Below are 18588 nucleotides of genomic sequence, written 5' to 3' on the forward strand. Positions count from 1 at the left end.
GGCACCAAGTAGTCTGACTCATGAGACTATGGTCTTACAGCGGATTTTCAATTTTTACTTTAATTATTAGATATAATAATTATGTGCAAGCTAATCAAGTTTGTTTTGCCAAAAGAATTGGGTGCTAAGGCTTTCTTAGTCACGCAATGATGAGCCTTGCATATAATATTGCGTGAGTTCGAGGAATAAAATGTTTCAAATTTGGGATCAGAAAGGCGTAAAGTTTTACCATGTTTAGCGAAAAAAACACAATTGAAACTTTTTTTTTTATTATCACTTATTATTTATCGCATGTCTTCTGTTTGCTTATTCTGCGAGCTTCCTAAAGTGATCTTTTTGCGAGTCCATAATTCTATTTCCAAATTTTGTAAATTCGACATCATGGAATTCAAGGTTATAATTAAAGGGTGAAAGGGAGTTGCATGCGTATTGGTGGACACCTTGACAATACCAAGGAAGACTCTTCTGCAAAGCAAAAAAAAAAAAAACAGTAAGCCCTATCTCAAAGCACTACGCCCCAGGTGGCACCAGTAACCCGCTATCAATTTGTTTGTGCTGAGGGCAATGGCTTTTGTGCCCTGAGCTTTGGTTCATTTTTGGGAGTCAGTTCCTTAGTAATGATACCAATGGACGATTTCTTTTTAACTTTCTTCCCTTCATAGCAGAGACATGTACTTTTTTAAGAAAAACTTTTTAGAAATTTTGTTTTTTCAAAAAATGATGCGTAGTCTCTAGCACTGCTATGTCTCTGAAATGCAAAAACTGTCAGGTTATATATTCTATTGTCTGTGACTAGGGCCGTATCTAGGGGGCAAGATTTATTCCCCCACCTCCTCCGAATTTTTTTCTTACTCGCAAAAAAGTAGTAAAAATATATATTGACAAGTTTTTGTTACATTTTGTAAAGTTTTTTTGTACCCCAAACCCTCCGAACTTAAATACCCCCCTAGCCCTTCGCAAAAATCCTGGATACAGCAATGTATGTGACTAACATTGATTTTTGTCTGAATAATACTATTGGAGGAAAAAACAGGTTTTTGCAAAGCACTCCTCACGTTAACATCTACCAGATTTTCTTACAGTGCGCGTGGTGGAGTGCACGCAAATTTATTCTGTGCAAAAAGTTGTAGTAGTAAGGAGGTAGTAATTCTGAATACTGTATCTCGGGTTCGTACTCATATTTTTTTGATGAGGGGGAGGGTAATGATAAACAAACAAATATAATTTGATAAATTGAAAAAGAAGTGCCCTGGTATTCGTCAAAACTTACGATATGGGGGAGGAGGGGCCGACAAGCACGAAGCCCCTCCCCCTCCAGGTCGTATTTGCTATGCCTCCCTTCAAGCATATGCTGCTGAGTTATAATTCACATCATCAGTCGTTTATAATGAGAATTTAATATCTAACCTTCTGCTGTCTATGTAAAAACCGCAAATGTGCTGAAGCCGTAAGTTGGGAAACTGAATTGAGTTCAACTAAATTTGTTCTATAAAACATAAATTAAAATATGATTAAAATCATTGTTTCGGTAAAGCTTATTTAACAATAGGCCAAAAGAATCATACAAAACAAACACAAACATTAGTTTAATATCTGAATAGAAAAAAAAGAAAAAAAAAGAATTACATTCGCAAAAAAAAATACAAAAATACAAAAAAGGTCTTTAATTGTTCTAAACATTAATAAGGATTAACTGTTAAGAAAGATTATTGATAGGCAAGAAGAAAAGGAAAAAAAATATTGACAATGATTAATACAGAAGAAAACAGTACAAAAGAGATTGAAAACTAAAATAGTATTTACATTTTTAAGTATATTTTTAGTTAATTAGCAACGTCAAAGTTATAATTGAAAACTTGTAATGTATAATTTTCTTTAGGTGGATGTCGGCACTCTTTGTAAATCAAATTTTGACTGTATTAGCAACGCTGTCTGCATGGAAGGTCAGTGTTTTTGTTCTGACGGATTTGAAGCCAGGGGAGCTACCTGTGTTGATGTCGATGAGTGTGCATTAAATCCCTGCGGTGATTTTGCTCAGTGCAGAAATATACCTGGGAAATTTGAATGCGAATGTGATCGAGGGTATTTTGGCAATCCGCCATTTACGAAATGTAAAGGTAAGACCCTATAACTTACAGACATGGTTGGGGAATATCCTTAGAAAGCTTGGGTATTTTGGAAGGAGAATAGTTAAGGGATCCTTTGAATGTAACAGAGCTAAATATTTCACCAATTCGAAATAATTGCGAGAATCGAGTTGAGGTGACACTCTTGGAAAAGTCAAATAATAAATGTAGTTAATCGTAATTGAAATACTGTAAAAATGCCACAATCAAATAAAATAATAGCTTTTAATGCAGAAAATTTTTGTTAAGTGTCACAAGTATTAAAATGCGACAAGATTTTGTGCTTTTTGTGGATTTATGGTCTTTTAAGGGGGCTGTCATCCCTTGTAGACGCTCTTAATTCAATAAAAACATAACAGCAAAGCAGAATCTTCCTATTTTTCCTGAATATTTTCAGATGAGGAGCAAGGAATTTTTTCCGGTGGGAGGGGGGAGGATATTAGCAACAATTATTGAATTGATGTTTTTTTTGTCAAAAAGACGTTATGGTCTCCTGAATGTTACAAGATTGTGTATTATTCTTTACTGTTAGATTTTTAGAAGGGGGGGGGCTGTCCCACGCTGTGAAGCCTCTTCATGCTTCATTAGAACCTAAGCAGAGGTATATTTTATAGCTAACTAGTCTTCAAGCCTCATAATATAATAGCCCTCCTACTGCAAAACATCCTTTCCTCCTTAATTAACTCCTTAATTGCACTGTGTACAGATACGTTCTTAAACTATCCTCATGAGATATAGCTTCACCTTATGCTTCACCTAGCTGCACGGTGTCATCTATACAACGTCAACGTAGGTCAGAACCTCAGGTAAAATCAAAAGGCCTTTCTCAAGCACCGTCAAGTATCAAAAAGTGCATTTTTAGGCGACAATTGTCCAATTCTTGCTAGGGAAGAGAGGCCTGTCTGTAAGTATAAATGGAAACATGATAGACTAGTCTTCTTTGACGTCTTTCTCTTCTCTATAATTTTTCCTCCCGTTTTTGGGTACATTAAAAGGTCTTAAGTAGGTAGACTTCCTTCCTCCTAATCTTAGGGATATTTGAACAAAAAAAGCTAGATTGCAGGAAAATCCTGCAGGAAAAATGCAAGAAAATGTTAGAACTAGAAAGCCTATTCCTCCAGACCTTTGCGATTCTCTCCTAAAGGTACCTTCAGCCCCCCCTCTTTTTGGATCTGGGCACTTAAGCCCCTTTGAATTACTTGTAAGTTCAAAATACCAAGGAGCAGCTAGCTTAATTTTCACAAGTAACAAGTAACACTGGGATTATTTAAAAATAAATATTTTATTTATTATTTTAAAATTATTTTAAAATTAAAATAAATTATTTTAAAATAAAAATAAATCGATTCCCTGAAGCACGCTTGTACGGGAGAGAACCCTCCTAATAAACAGATAAAAAAAAATTAGTAATTAAAAACCTCAACTGTTGCAATTTGGCTTGAAAACAAGTTTTCCTATTAAGGAATGTAAAAGAGCATTGATTCAAAGAAATAGAGGGACTCTTTTTTAGATTTTATGCTTTGGGGAAACCTTTTTGATCCCCTTCCAAAGTCCCTTTGATTTTCCTTCTCTTGGGTTTGGGCCCTTAAATTTGTTAGAAATATTTATTAAACCAAGACATTAAATAGCCGCCGGCCTAATTAATTATTATAAACCTCAACTGCTGCAATTTGGCGTGAAAACAAGTTTTTCTATTAAGGGACGTAAAAGAGAATTGATTCAAAGAAATTATTGGAATTTTTGTTTAGATTTTATTCTTTGGGGAAACCTTTTTGAAACCCTTCCAAAGGTCCCTTCGATTTTCCTTCTTGGGTTCGGGCCTTTAAACTTCTTAGAAATATTTATTAAACCAAAACATTAAATAGCCGCCAACCTAATTAACTAATAAAAACATCAGCTGTTGCAATTTGGCTTGAAAACAAGTTTTCCTGTTGAGGAACGTAAAAGAGATTTGATTCGAAGAATATCTGGAAAAGTAAGTTTTTATCAGATTTTCCTCAGTAAAACAGCTATAAGCAATGAAGATATTCTAGAAAAAAAATTTTGGTTATTTAAGTTTATAACCTTGAATGGCTTTGGCTCCATTCTACTATAGAAGAAAATGACCAAACTTTTGAGATGGGATTAAATAATTCAAGGAGAATCCAAAGCTTAAAATAAGTTATGGACGAAGATTTTTTTAAACTTTGATATTAATCGCGAAATTCTTACTGAGGGGGTGTTGCAGTGGGAGGGGATCCTTTTTGATTTTGCTAGAAAAGTACTCGATAATGTATTCTAGGGATCGAAGTCTCAGGGGATACAACTGGGAAGAAAAGCACAAAAAAGCTTGACAAATATGCTACATAAAATTAGAAATTATAAAAAAGTAGACATCTAGTTTTTTTTTCTTTGGAGGGAGAGGGTACCGGCATGATGGGTCCCTAGTCCCTGCTCACGTGCCTGAAATCTTTTGTGCGTGCATGATATTCTCCTGGGATCGATCCTTTCAATTTTCTGACCGTTGAAGAAATACAATTTTATTTCAATGATTTATTCGCTTTCATATTGATATCTGGTAGGGATGAAAACTTGATCTCCCAAGATTCAACGTATCGAAGCCCCTCCCCCCTTCCAACAAAAATCAAAACATGTCTTAGTGAAAAATTACTATTTCAAAGAAATCAAAGTTTGAAGTTAGTAGAAAAGAAGTTGGAAGGCAGTATGTTTTTTTTCGGATTGAAACAAATAACAAAAGAATACCTAGTGGTTCCTCAGATTCCACCAATCAACCAGGATGCTTTTAAACTATGAGTTCAATATTAAATTAGAAAGGTAAAAATACATAAAAGTCTCAATATAAGTTTGAATAAAGACCTGAAAATACAAAAGAAAACGAAAAAAATATGCATACTACTTTGATCATTTGAAAACATATTTCTGACCAAGATTGAACAATTTATAAGCTAGCCTGTGTGAAGTTGGGTGAGGTGATTGGGAATTGATTTATTATTAATATTTATAATATTTTCTATAAATTTATTTATTTATATTATATTATCTATATTATTTGTTTTTATATATTACATTATTTGTAATTATAATACAGTTTATAAGCTACGCCTCTTTAAGTTAGGTTAGGGTATTGAGGAGGGACAACTTTTTTGATTTTTGGTCTGCATTCTTTGATTTTTTTTTTCCTTCGTATTAATCCACCTGTGTAGCTGGATAAAGGGTAAGGGAGCTATATCCTACTAGGATAAGTTAAAAACATAATTGCACACAGGGTAATAGGGAGGCGGGTATCCCCAAAAGCTCGGTCTGAAACATCCTCAGAAAAATTCAGGTCTGAATGGAAATTTTTGTTAGGGTCCCCCATCCTTATTTTAATAGTCGGCATGTTACTTAACTAACTACTAAAGACCCCTTTGAAAGTTCTCATTCTCTGGGAAATTCGTGCATGGAAAGAAAGCGTTTTACTTTGGAAAGGGAGAAAGGCCTTTAGCCGTTTCTGGAGTGCTAAGATAGCAAAGCTAATAATTGCCTGCTGCATTTTTATCAGTTCTTTTTATTTAGTTGTCATTATGTTTTAATCTCATTGTCTTCTTTATTCTGAATATTTTATTGAGTTCAACCTCTTAATTTTTGTTTTATTTCAGAGCCGTGTGAAGGTGTTAAATGTGGTGAGCATGCGCAGTGCGAATTCGATGGCAAAGAGGCTTACTGTGACTGTGATGCTGGCTGGACAATGGACCCTGAATCTAAGCAGTGTGTTGGTAAGTTGCAAAGTGTTTTTGTGTTTTCTTGTCATCAGTGTTTTCGCGTCAACCTATTTCTGATTTTCCAATGGCTATGTATGCTCAGTAACTTCAGAAGGACCTTCCTGTGGGTCTTCGATAAGTCCTGTCTGGCCTGCATTCTTTTTTAGTTAGTTTTCAGTATCTCTTGTACTAGAAGCTTGAGCCCTCTTTCAAAAATCTATGGTGCTGCCTGTTGTGTCGAGTTGATATTTTTCATCGTGCTGATAGCTTGCATCATAAGCAGTCTATGGTGGCCTTAGTCCATAAGTAGCCTATATTCCATAAGTAAAACAATATTTTACTTATGGAATATAATATTTTTCTTCGAGTTGATATTTTTCATCGTGCTGATAGCTTGCATCATAAGCAGTCTATGGTGGCCTTAGTCCATAAGTAGCCTATATTCCATAAGTAAAATAATATTTTACTTATGGAATATAAAATTTTTACTTATGGAATATAATAAGTAAAATAATATTTTACTTATGGAATATAATATTCCATAAGTAGCCTATAGTAACCAGTCCATAAGTAGCCTGATGTGTCGAGCTAATAGTTTGCATCATATTGATACTCATTGTATTATTCATATTATTAACTTAAAAACAATACCAGTTTATATATTTTTCTTGAAGTACCATTGCCAGTGGAAATGAAAAGTTATTGTATAAATTGATTAAGTGGAAACTTCCACAACTATATGTATTTAGAAAATAATCGTGAAAAAATCAGGAATGCTGATTAATGAAACTGATGAAAAATGAATCAGGAATCAGGAAGATCTTCATATGCAGTTATACAGTTTTTGATAATGGTGATTGCTAAGTAAAAAATAAAACAAGAACATTGGTTAAAAATCAGCAAAAAAAACAGCTAAAAGCTCATGGCACCAAATAGCTTAAGAAGGTGCAGCTCCCCTTTGAAGGTTTATTTGTCTTTGGGAATCAATTAAATGCAAATTTTCGGATTTTGCAGACGAGCAGTGTTGTCAAAGTTAAATAATTAGTTATGCCTATTTATTTTTTTCGTCTAGCATAGCAACACTGACAAAAAAAAATAAAATAAAAAGTAGTGCCGCCTTAAAAACTTTATCATTTGGAAAAAAATATAAAAAATCTCACAACATCGTACGTTTCTGGTATGAATAGATCTAAGAAGGGTCCAGGGGACATACAATACTTTTATTTTGATGTCATTGGTGCTTTAATATTTATCCTTCTACTGATCCCACTAGCGGTTTTAGGCCTCCAAATCTGGGGGTGGGGGGCAAGGTATCCAATAGGAGTGGAAAAACATAGAACGACAGTAATTTAATGTCAAATGTCAGAAAAACTGGGAGGGGGGCAGGTGCCCCCTCTCCCCAGGCCTAGAACCACCACTGGATGATCCTAAAGGAGGCCCTAGACGGTCAATCGTTTGAATCAAAAGCTTCCGTCAATCGATTTACTCAAGCATGATTAACCGTCTGGGAACCTGTTTAACGAAAGTTTGAATGACTCAATCATTTTGATCAAAAGCAGTGTGTTAGATTAGCTTTGGTCGAGATTGAAGGGTTGATTGAAGGCTCGGTTGAAGATTGATTGAAGCACACGTCAATGGATCGACGGAAATTGTTGATAAAAATGATTGACCGTCTAGGTCTAGGGCCTCCTTAAGGTAGGGCAATATAGTTACAGATTCCAGCTTGCGTTTTTTACATATATAATATTATTGATTCTAAATTATACTAAATTTTGGAGAAAGTCATGAAGCTCTGGGGCGGGCCACAAACCCCTTGAGCACGATCCTAATGACATTTGGTTAAGCTTAAAATGAAGGTTGCATTCATAAAAAATAAAACTAAAAATGCTTAGGATTTAGACAGCAGGTTATTCAAATAAAATTGAATAAAATAAACAAAATATTTAATAATAATATTAATAAATAAATAATTAATAAAATAAAACAAAAAAATAAAATGTATTAAATAATTTGAAAAATTAATCATTTAAAATAAAATTGAATAAGAAGAAGAAGTAAAAATGATATGAAATTTTCAATAGCGAAGGTTTTAATTAATTGTCGTCACGGAAGCCATGAAAATTTTAACCGCCCATGCATGCTAATTAGCGGAAGATCTGTTTTGCAAGAAATTCATATCGCAGAAAATTAGTACCTTACAGTCAAATAAAATAGACTATCAAACAAAATAAAGGAAACATCAATTTGTTGTGGTTAAAACCAAATTTTATACGTGAGGTTTCTAAAACAAGAGCTCTCATTTTTCTGTAGCCGTCTGAGGTTGATAGCTATTTCCGTCTAGTTGTTTTTACGAGAAAACACTAAAATCTAGGTAAAATATATATATTTGTGTTTAATTTTATTTGTTAAGAGAATTGGTTTAGGGGTTAGGAGCAAGCACGTACGCAGAAGGGGGGGGGGCAAATCCCCCGAAATCCTAGTTTTCTCAATATCTCGATCCTTCTGCAAATAAATCCGATCAACAAATAAAAATCTGTTTTATTCTTAAACCCCTACCCCGGAAAGTCCTGCGTACGTGCCTGGATGGGAAATAGGGGCAGGAGGGGGTTGATAAGAATAAAGAAAACACTGACTGAAAAATTTAGTTTTATACAAACTTTTGCTGTTAAGATTTCTGAAATTAGATTGTCATTCACCGACAGCCGTCTCAAGTTTTTACAGTATTTTTCTCACTGTTTGTAGACTGTTTCAGAAACTGTTTTTGTTTCTGTGACTTTGTAGTTGCTGATCATTCAATTTGTTGTGTTTGCTCCTTCAACAAATGTTTATGTGCGCTAGCTGTAATCGTTGTGTGAGTTCTTTTCTAAAAATCACATTTGACTTGTCTAAAGGCTGGACCATCCTATCTAACCAGGGATGAAGTTATAAAAGTAGAGTGAATAGAGGATTTCTTGAGAGGCTATAGAAAGTTTCTGCGAAAACTGTTGACAAAATCTTGCTTTTGTCTGAAAAATTTTGGCTTTTGCTTGAGACAGTAAATAATAAATATAGTAAAAATAACTCGTTTTCAATATGGACTTAAAAATAGATTTTTTCCGAGAATTAACTTCCTTATCCATTTTGAAAGCGATTTTTTTAATGTTTAATATTTTCGACTTTTAAGTCTTCTCTAAGTCTAAGAAGCCTTTACTCTTCTCAAAGACAAAAAAAACGTTTTCCTAAGATTTTAATCTTAATTTATCACTTAAGATAACTTAAGTGAAGTTATCGTGGAAGTAAATTTTCCCACAAAAAAACAGCAGAGAGAAAAATCTCAATGAAAAAAAAATAACAAACGAGACTGCGGCCAGTGGAAAGAAAAGATGAAAAATGTAAAATAACCTTTGATATTTCGCCTGTATCAAAACAAGGCGTCTTCAGCACCAGAGAAACACAAGAAGAGCGAGATGAAAAACCAAACTAAAACTAAAAACAAATAAAACCACAACCAAAAAAAAAAAAAAAAAAAAAATACAATTGACGCAAACTAATCCACGTAGGGAAAAGATGCTATTAGAGCTACTTCAGCGAGAACACCAGAATTGCTCTGGTGTTCTCACTGAAGTAACTCTAATAGCACTTTTTTCCCTACGTGGATTAGTTTGCACCAATTGTATATTTTTTATAAGAAGCTATGAACTTATTTGAGATAGAGCTGTTTTCAGAATTGTCAAAAAGCTTTGATTTTCCTTGCCCTTCCCACCGAAAGAAATTTAACAGTTTCAGCTATGTTTCGGAAGCAGCACGATCCTGCCTACATTAAGATAAAATTGAGCCTAAAATAAAATAAAGCGTTTTTTCAAAAGTTTTTTTCAAAAAGTGTATTTTTTTCCAATGAAATATCGCGTTTTTTTTCCAAGTGTTCTTTACTTTTTATAAATAAAATTCTTTACGTGAAATATAAACATAGACATAAATATTAGAGGGTTTTTGGGAAGCAGCCAAATAAAAAGCCTATTCTTTACATATCTCTATGTATAGATACATAGACCTAAATATTATGGGTTTTTGGGAAGCAACCAAATAAGTAGCCTTTTCTCGATGTTGTCTATAAACATAGGTATACAACATATCTCTACATATCTATACATATCTGTATATATAGAAATAAAGACCTAAATACTAGAGGGTTTTTGGGAAGCAGCCAAATAAGAAGCCTCTTCTCGATGTTGCATATAAACATATACAATATATCTCTACATATCTATACACATCTCAACGTATAGAAATATAGACCTGAATATTATAGGGTTTTTGGGAAGCAGCCAAATAAGAAGCCTTTTCTCGATGTTGTCTATAAACATAGGTATACAACATATTTCTACATATCTATACATATCTGTATATATAGAAATAAAGACCTAAATACTAGAGGGTTTTTGGGAGCAGCCAAATAAGAAGCCTCTTCTCGATGTTGCATATAAACACATACAATATATCTCTACATATCTATACATGTCTCTAACTATAGAAACATAGACCTAAACATTATGGGTTTTTGGGAAGCAGCCAAATAAGGATCCTTTTCTTGATATTGCATATAAACATATACAATATATCTCTACATATCTACACATATCTCTATATATAGAAATATTGACCTAAATACAAGAGGGTTTTTGGGAAGCAGCCAAGTAAGAAGCCTGTTCTCTACATATCTCTATGTATAGAAATATAGACCTAAATACTAGAGGTTTTTTGGGAAGCAGCCAAATAAGAATCCTATTCTCTACATCTCTCTATCTATAGCAACATAGACCTAAATAGTCTGGGTTTTCGGGAAGCAGCCAAATAAGAAGCCTTTTCTCGATATTGCATATAAACATATGCATCTGCAGATGCAGATGCATCTGCAGATGTATTTTGTAATATTGGCCCTGACCACGGTCTTGTACAGTTCTTTTCTTAGTTTAATTTAATTACTAGTGTTTTTTGAGTTCTTTTTTGTTTTGTTTTTTATTATTATGTTTATACTCCACTTGTATTACTTGTTGTCTTGTAGTTGTGCTTAATAAATAATTGATTGATTGATTGATATACAATATATCTCTACATATCTATACATATCTCTATATATAGAAATATAGACCTAAATACTAGAGTGTTTTTGGGAACCAGCCAAATAAGAAGCCTATTCTCGACATATCTCTATGTATAGAAACATAGACCTGAATATTATAGGGTTTTCGGGAAGCAGCCAAATAAGAAGCCTTTTCTCGATATTTCATATAAACATATACAATATATCTCTACATATCTATACATATCTCTATGTATAGAAATATAGACCTAAATACTATAGTGTTTTTGGGAAGCAGCCAAATAAGAATCCTATTCTCGACATATCTCTATGTATAGAAACATAGACCTGAATATTATAGAGTTTTTGGGAAGCAGCCAAATAAGAATGTATAGAAGATAACTTAATACTAGAGTGTTTTTGGGAAGCAGCCAAATAAGAAGCCTATTCTCGAAATATCTCTATGTATAGAAATATAGACCTGAATATTATAGGGTTTTTGGGAAGCAGCCAAATAAGAAGCCTTTTCTCGATATTGCATATAAACATATACAATATATCTCTACATATCTATACATATCTCTATATATAGAAATATAGACCTAAGTACTAGAGTATTTTTGGGAACCAGCCAAATAAGAATCCTGTTCTCGCCATATCTCTGCATAGAAATATAGACATAAATATTATAGGGTTTTTGGGAAGCAGCCAAATAAGAAGCCTTTTCTCGATATTTCATATAAACTTATACAATATATCTCTACATATCTATAAATATCTCTATATATATAAATATAGACCTAAGTACTAAAGTGTTTTTGGGAAGCAGCCAAATAAGAAGCCTATTCTCGACATATCTCTATGTATAGAAACACAGACCTGAATATTATAGAGTTTTTGGGAAGCAGCCAAATAAGAATGTATAGAAGATAACTTAATGCTAGAGTGTTTTTGGAAACCAGCCAAATAAGAAGCCTATTCTCGACATATCTCTATGTATAGAAATATAGACCTGAAAATTATAGGGTTTTTGGGAAGCAGCTAAATAAGAAGCCTTTTCTCGATATTGCATATAAACATATACAATATATATCTACATATCTATACATATCTCTATATATAGAAATATAGACCTAAATACTAAATTGTTTTTGGGAAGCAGCCAAATAAGAAGCCTATTCTTGACATATCTCTATGTATAGAAACATAGACCTGAATATTATAGGGTTTTGGCAAGCAGCCAAATAAGAAGCCTTTTCTCGATATTGCATATAAACATATACAATATATATCTACATATATCAGGTCTATGTATAGAAACATAGACCTGAATATTATAGGGTTTTCGGGAAGCAGCTAAATAAGAAGCCTTTTCTCGATATTGCATATAAACATATACAATATATCTCTACATATCTATACATATCTCTATGTATAGAAATATAGAACTAAGTACTAAATTGTTTTTGGGCAGCAGCCAAATAAGAAGCCTATTCTCTACATATCTCTATCTATAGCAACATATACCTAAATATTATGGGTTTTCGGGAAGCAGCCAAATAAGAAGCCTTTTCTCGATATTGCATATAAACATATGCATCTGCAGATGCAGATGCATCTGCAGATGCATTTTGTAATATTGGCCCTGACCACGGTCTTGTACAGTTCTTTTCTTAGTTTAATTTAATTGCTAGTGTTTTTGAGTTCTAATACATTATTCTTCTTTATTATTATAGATATACTAGACCTATAATACTAGATTGTCTTGTAGTTGTGGTTAAGCAAATGATTGATTAGAAGCCTATTCTCTACATATCTCTATCTATAGCAACATATACCTAAATATTATGGGTTTTCGGGAAGCAGCCAAATAAGAAGCCTTTTCTCGATATTATTTGAAAAAAACTACGTTTTCTAAAGAGTTAAAGAGGCTGAGTTACAAGGTCGAACCTTAAAACGTACAGGGATTAAGAAGCACTAGTTGGGGCTGCCGCCCCACATATCCCTGCTATCGCAGCCTTTAAATAAACATAGAGTTTCTTAAACTGAAAGTATAGGAGCGACATTAAATCTTAAAACGACCAGAAATTATTCCATATATGAAGAGGCTATGCCCTCCTCAACGCCTCGCTCTTTACGCTAAAGTTTGACTTTCTCACAACTCTTTTTTTAAACAATAAAAACTTTAGCGTAAAGAGCGAGGCGTTGAGGAGGGCACAGCCTCTACTAGATTGTTTAGAGGGCACAGCCTCTACAGCCTCTACTAAATACTAGAGTGTTTTTGGGAAGCAGCCAAATAAGAATCCTATTCTCGACATATCTCTATTTATAGAAACATAGACCTGAATATTATAGGGTTTTTGGGAAGCAGCCAAATAAGAAGCCTTTTCTCGATATTGCATATAATCATATACAATATATCTCTACATATCTATAAATATCTCTATGTATAGAACTATAGACCTAAGTACTAAAGTGTTTTTGGGAACCAGCCAAATAAGAGTCCTGTTCTCGACATATCTCTGTATAGAAATACAGACATGAATCTTCTAGAGTTTTCGGGAATCAGCGAAATAAGAAGCCTTTTCTCGATATTGCATATAAACATATACAATATATCTCTACATATCTATACATATCTCTATATATAGAAATATAGACCTAAATACTAGATTGTTTTTGGGAACCAGCCAAATAAGAAGCCTATTCTCGACATATCTCTATGTATAGAAACATAGACCTGAATATTATAGGGTTTTCGGGAATCAGCCAAATAAGAAGCCTTTTCTCGATGTCGTATATAAACATAGGTATACAACATGTCTTTATGTATAGAAACATAGACCTAAATATTATACGATTTTCGGAAAGCAGCCAAACAAGAAGCCTTATCTCGATGTTTTCTCGAGAGGCGGGGCGAGAAACCCATAAACCCAGAAAAATTCAATTTTAAGCCGCATTTTTCGTTGCTTATATATTCTCATTAGAGTAATCGCACGGAAAACTTTTCTTTGGAATTGAGGTAAGTTTAATCAATAGTCTACTGAAACTAAATTAAAGGGGTTGTATATTATGTCCCTTCGTATACGGAGGAATGTCGCTTAACGTCATTGGAGGAATCTAGTCATGTATACCTATGGTACATCGTTCACATCCCCGTTGGTGGAACAGTTTTTATGAAACCGTTTAAAGATATTGACTTTAAAAGCCTTGTGGCTGGTCTTCAGGCTATGCTCTTTTTCATAATTATGAGAAGATGTTACTTTTTCATGCTTTATAATTAAATTATTTTGCCCCGAAGTATTGCTTATAGAAACCCAATTTCGATTGTCTCGAGCATGATCTTAAAATAATTACAGTTTAATCTTGTTATTTCAGTGTACGCTTTGCTATGCTTGAATGAAATTTGAAGTAAAAATGATTAAATATAGATTTAAATGTAAGATGATATGAAATGTCAATGACATAGAAAAAAAGAAAGATTATAAATTATCCCCTCGAAAGATTAAGCCTATGTATTGCGTTGTACTTGTGCACAGAAGGGGCGGGGCTTTGAGAACCGCTTTCTAAAAGCTGTACAAAGAACCCCAAGGAAACTTTAAATTGTAGCTTGTGTAGATTGTAATTGTAGAATGTGATCCACTCATCTTTTTCAAAGACCGTGAGCTATATGCACCTTTGCTTCACACTATAACTTTTAGCTTTTTATTGCATTACGATCCGATGAAAATTTACTATAATTAAAACATCTCATACCGGTTTCAACTAAGTCATAAGAATAATCATAATTAAAAAACTAAGAGGGGAGAGGGAGAGGTGGTGAGATTGAGAGTGAGGGTGGGAAAGAGAGAGATAAAGGAAGAAAGAAAAAGAGAGGAAGAGAGAGACAGAAGGAGAGAGAAAAGTACACCTCAACTCACTTTAAAATTAAGACTACGTTAATTTATTTTTAGACGTCGACGAGTGCGACATATCCAAGGGTATTTATGGTAACTGTGGAGCGAACAGCGTTTGCACGAACACACTTGGTAGTTTCACGTGCCGATGCCTTGAAGGCTACACGGGAGATGCAAGATTTGTATGCGTTGGTAAGTAAGATACTTATATATAAGTTGCTGCTGACAGGGGTGTCCCGAGGGGGAGGGGTGCCCCCCAACTTTTTTGGCATTTGGTAAAATTTTTGCCGAAGGCGAAAATTTTGGCAGAAATTTTTCAAAATCGCCCGATATTTAGCAAAATCCTTGATTTCTGCAGAAAATTCGGCATAAATCAGGTAACGATTCGGTAAAATTTACGAAGATCCCCCCCCATAAAATGAGCCTCAGGACGCCCCTGGCTGCCGATACATCTGAGACACAGGTTTGGCAAATGGGATGGTGAAGCTGGGATTTTATTCAGAGGGAGGTGGCTTAAAATTCTGCACAAGTGTTCAAACTTTTACGCTTGTCATCTTTGTAGAAAGTATTGTTATTTGAAATGTATGGTGGGGGAGAGTTCCTTGAATATGCCACTGACAATTATCTGGAAAATATTGGTCAAGATCGCGGTTAAACTGGACACTAATTCACAAATTTATTTGATGAGTAAACGAAATTCAAAATTCAACCGACAGAAATATCTTTTAACTGCAGCGCATAAACAGGAAGCTTTTAGTTACCATAAGAAATATCCTTCAACCAAAATGTCTGTTTTCACCATTGTATAAACAAATAGCTTTTAGTTAATATAAACAATATTATTCGGCCAGAGAACTGATATTGAATCGAAAGGAATATCTTCCAGCCACAGCGCCCAAACTGAAAGCTTTTTGTTACTGTAAACAATATTTTTTTGGGGCAGGGGATGATTTTTTTGCTCAGATCCGATGCAGAAACATACCCAACGTTCGCCAATCTTGTCGAAGACATTTTATTGGGTAGACATGAGATCTGGCTGGTGAAGCGCCATTTGACTCCTGTCATAACCAAACTTTAGAGCCATTTGGTGTATACCATTCGATATGGCTCATTTTTATTTTTAAGGAGGCGATGTTAATAAGCGGAGAAGTTACTAAATGTTTCACTTGACTCCAGATCGTCTTGCCAGATGCCTGGTTTAAGGTAGCGCAGCCGTAGAAGCTGAGATACGTCTTGTGCGCTAAAGTGCAATTTTCCCCGAAATCCTTGAAAACCCCAAAAGCCCAAAAAATTCTATTAGCTGCCCAAAAAATTTCCTAAATGGCGCAAATTTGTGCCATATGGAAACACTGCCTTTAAAAGATATCAAAGGGTAAAGGTAGATAAAGAAATACATAGTATATGTACTTCTCCCTTGGTTAGGTACGATTTAATACCAAAACAATTTCTTTGCAGACATTGATGAATGTTCAAAGAAGGAAGTCTGTGGTGAAGGTGCCATATGTGAGAATGTCCCTGGGAGTTACAGCTGCAAATGCCCAGATGGGCTTTTACCCAACCCCTACCCGGAGACAGAATGTATTGTTGCGGCTCGATGTGCTATCGATGAAGACTGCCCTGGCAATTCTTTATGCGATCCCGTAAGCAAGTGCATGTGTCCGGAACCAAATATTGGACCCGATTGTAAACGTAAGTAGCGTAAGGTTAACGTTGTTTTTAAACTACGCCATAAAACCTTTCAGAGGAGCATAACTAGAGACTGTATCACATCTGTACTATATCTGTAACACATCTTGTAATATTATATTCTATAATATTAATATATTTTATTCATTACATATTAATTATATATAATTTTAATATTTAATTTTGTTATTTTATTTATTAATATGTTTTTTATATATTTTATAATTTTACTGATTAAAATTTTTCTGTAATGTAAGCAGGGTCTTGTAGACAAATGTGGGTGTGACAAGACAGTGTCAAATGCAATGAACTAATTTGGATGACGCTTGATAAGCTCTAACGAAACAAGATTGTATCTAATGTCATAGTTGAACGAAGCTCTTGCCGTTCAAAAACCTTTTTTTTATCGCATGCTCGTTCTATAGGGTGAGTTATATGTAATTTCTCACTCTTCAATACCGCTATGGACGTTTACAAATTCCTGGTGGCAATTGCCAATATTGCCATGTTATTTTTCAATGCCCAAATATCAGGAGTGATCAGGAGTAAATCTGGAGTAACCAGGAGTAAATATCAGGAGTAGTCGAGGAGATATCAGGAGTAAATCACCGAATAGTAACCTCAAAAACTGCTGTGAAGCCTGTCCACACAAGCATAAATTAACACTCTACAGTCAGACGTACACAATTACACACTTTACGTACATAATTTTATGGAGCAAATTTCGTCTGGTCTGTAACGTCTGTAACGTTTGCAGTGTGAAGTAGACTTGAGCTCTCCATAGAATTTTGTGTTATGTAAGATTATGCTACGTTATAGGACAGTGGTGTTATTTCTTTGAAACTCCAGGGGGGGGGGGTTGGCAAATTTGGAGCCAATTTTCCCAAATCAAGTGAAAATGACAGTAAAAAATAAAAAATACGCCATTTGGTACCATAAAGGTACTATTTAGTACTATAAAATACTATAAAGGTACGTTATAGTATTATAAAGATATAATATATACTAAAATAAATATTATAAATAAATAAATATTATAAACTAAAAACAATGATCTGTTTCTGTTGATGTTTGAATTCTGTTTCTGTTGATGTTTGAATGCAGATTTATCCTAGTTTTGACAAGACATTGGAAGGAACTTAATTTCAGCAAGGGGGGCAAACTGGGGTCTGGGGGGGGGGGTTGGAGAACTGAGGTCTGGGATGGGCTATATAATAGTATTAAGTATATAATAGTTTAGAAACAAATTTCGGCTATATATTTGCACATCAGAGGGGTGGGGTAAAGCATAACATATATTAGATACGCAATCTAACCTAACCTAGGTACCTTTTCCCCCCTAAACCCAAAAAACTAAAGTTTTAAAGATTTAGATGTTATGACGGTTCGTGGTTCTGACAGATTTTTTTGTCGATGTTATGACGGATTTTGTAGACGAAATGACGTTAGTGCTCCTGACGGTTAGATGTTATGACGCACATCGTAGCATCGTAGTGCTATCGTAGTGCATCGTAGTGCTATCGTAGCACTATAAAATGAACGACGCTACTTTGATACGACGCTACGTTTTTTCGTTGAACAAAAAAAAACGTGAAAAGGGCTGCTTAAAAAAAATGCACCCACAAAATAAGTAAACATGGAATTGCAAATCTGGTTTCGTGACAGGTTGTATGACGGGTGACGGGTTGTATCTCGTTCTAATGATAGTCAGGCATTATAAATGCTAGTCCAAGGTAAGTCAGCTCAGTATGGATGGCAGAAGAATAGGTCGATGCTTTCTTGTTTGCTAGCGTCACTTTGTTGGTCTTTGTCAATTTTGTATAGTTGCTTCTTGATCCACATAATGATCCCAGGCATGGTACGGGATCGAACCTTGCACTCAACGTTTGGCAGAAACAAGCAGATCCACTTCACCACACCTGGGTCGAGAAAAAAATTCTTTTAGTTGTTGATGTAGCTCACTTTTAGTTGATAAAAAAAGTAGTCGTTCTTCCTCAAAAGACTTTTGTAATGTAACTGGTTCCGAATTAAGAATCCAGTATTTTTTCTGCCATCCATACTTAAGTAAAAGGCCATCCAGA

The 18588-nt window shown here is 34.4% G+C and overlaps 1 protein-coding gene across 1 annotated transcript in view; it reads left to right on the forward strand.

Moving 5' to 3' along the window:
• Positions 1-18588, forward strand: part of dpy (fibrillin-like protein dumpy) — a 297194-nt gene that overhangs the window by 92472 nt on the left and 186134 nt on the right. Inside the window, exons 11-14 of the mRNA XM_089103158.1 lie at positions 1880-2117; positions 5765-5881; positions 14879-15013; positions 16277-16510. Coding sequence (XP_088959284.1) covers positions 1880-2117; positions 5765-5881; positions 14879-15013; positions 16277-16510 — 724 coding nt within the window. The remainder of the gene's footprint in view (positions 1-1879; positions 2118-5764; positions 5882-14878; positions 15014-16276; positions 16511-18588) is intronic.

Source organism: Artemia sp. Qi Xiang Cuo, chromosome 17 (genome assembly GCF_049724085.1).
Source record: "Artemia sp. Qi Xiang Cuo chromosome 17, ASM4972408v1, whole genome shotgun sequence".
Classification (NCBI taxonomy): domain Eukaryota; kingdom Metazoa; phylum Arthropoda; class Branchiopoda; order Anostraca; family Artemiidae; genus Artemia; species Artemia sp. Qi Xiang Cuo.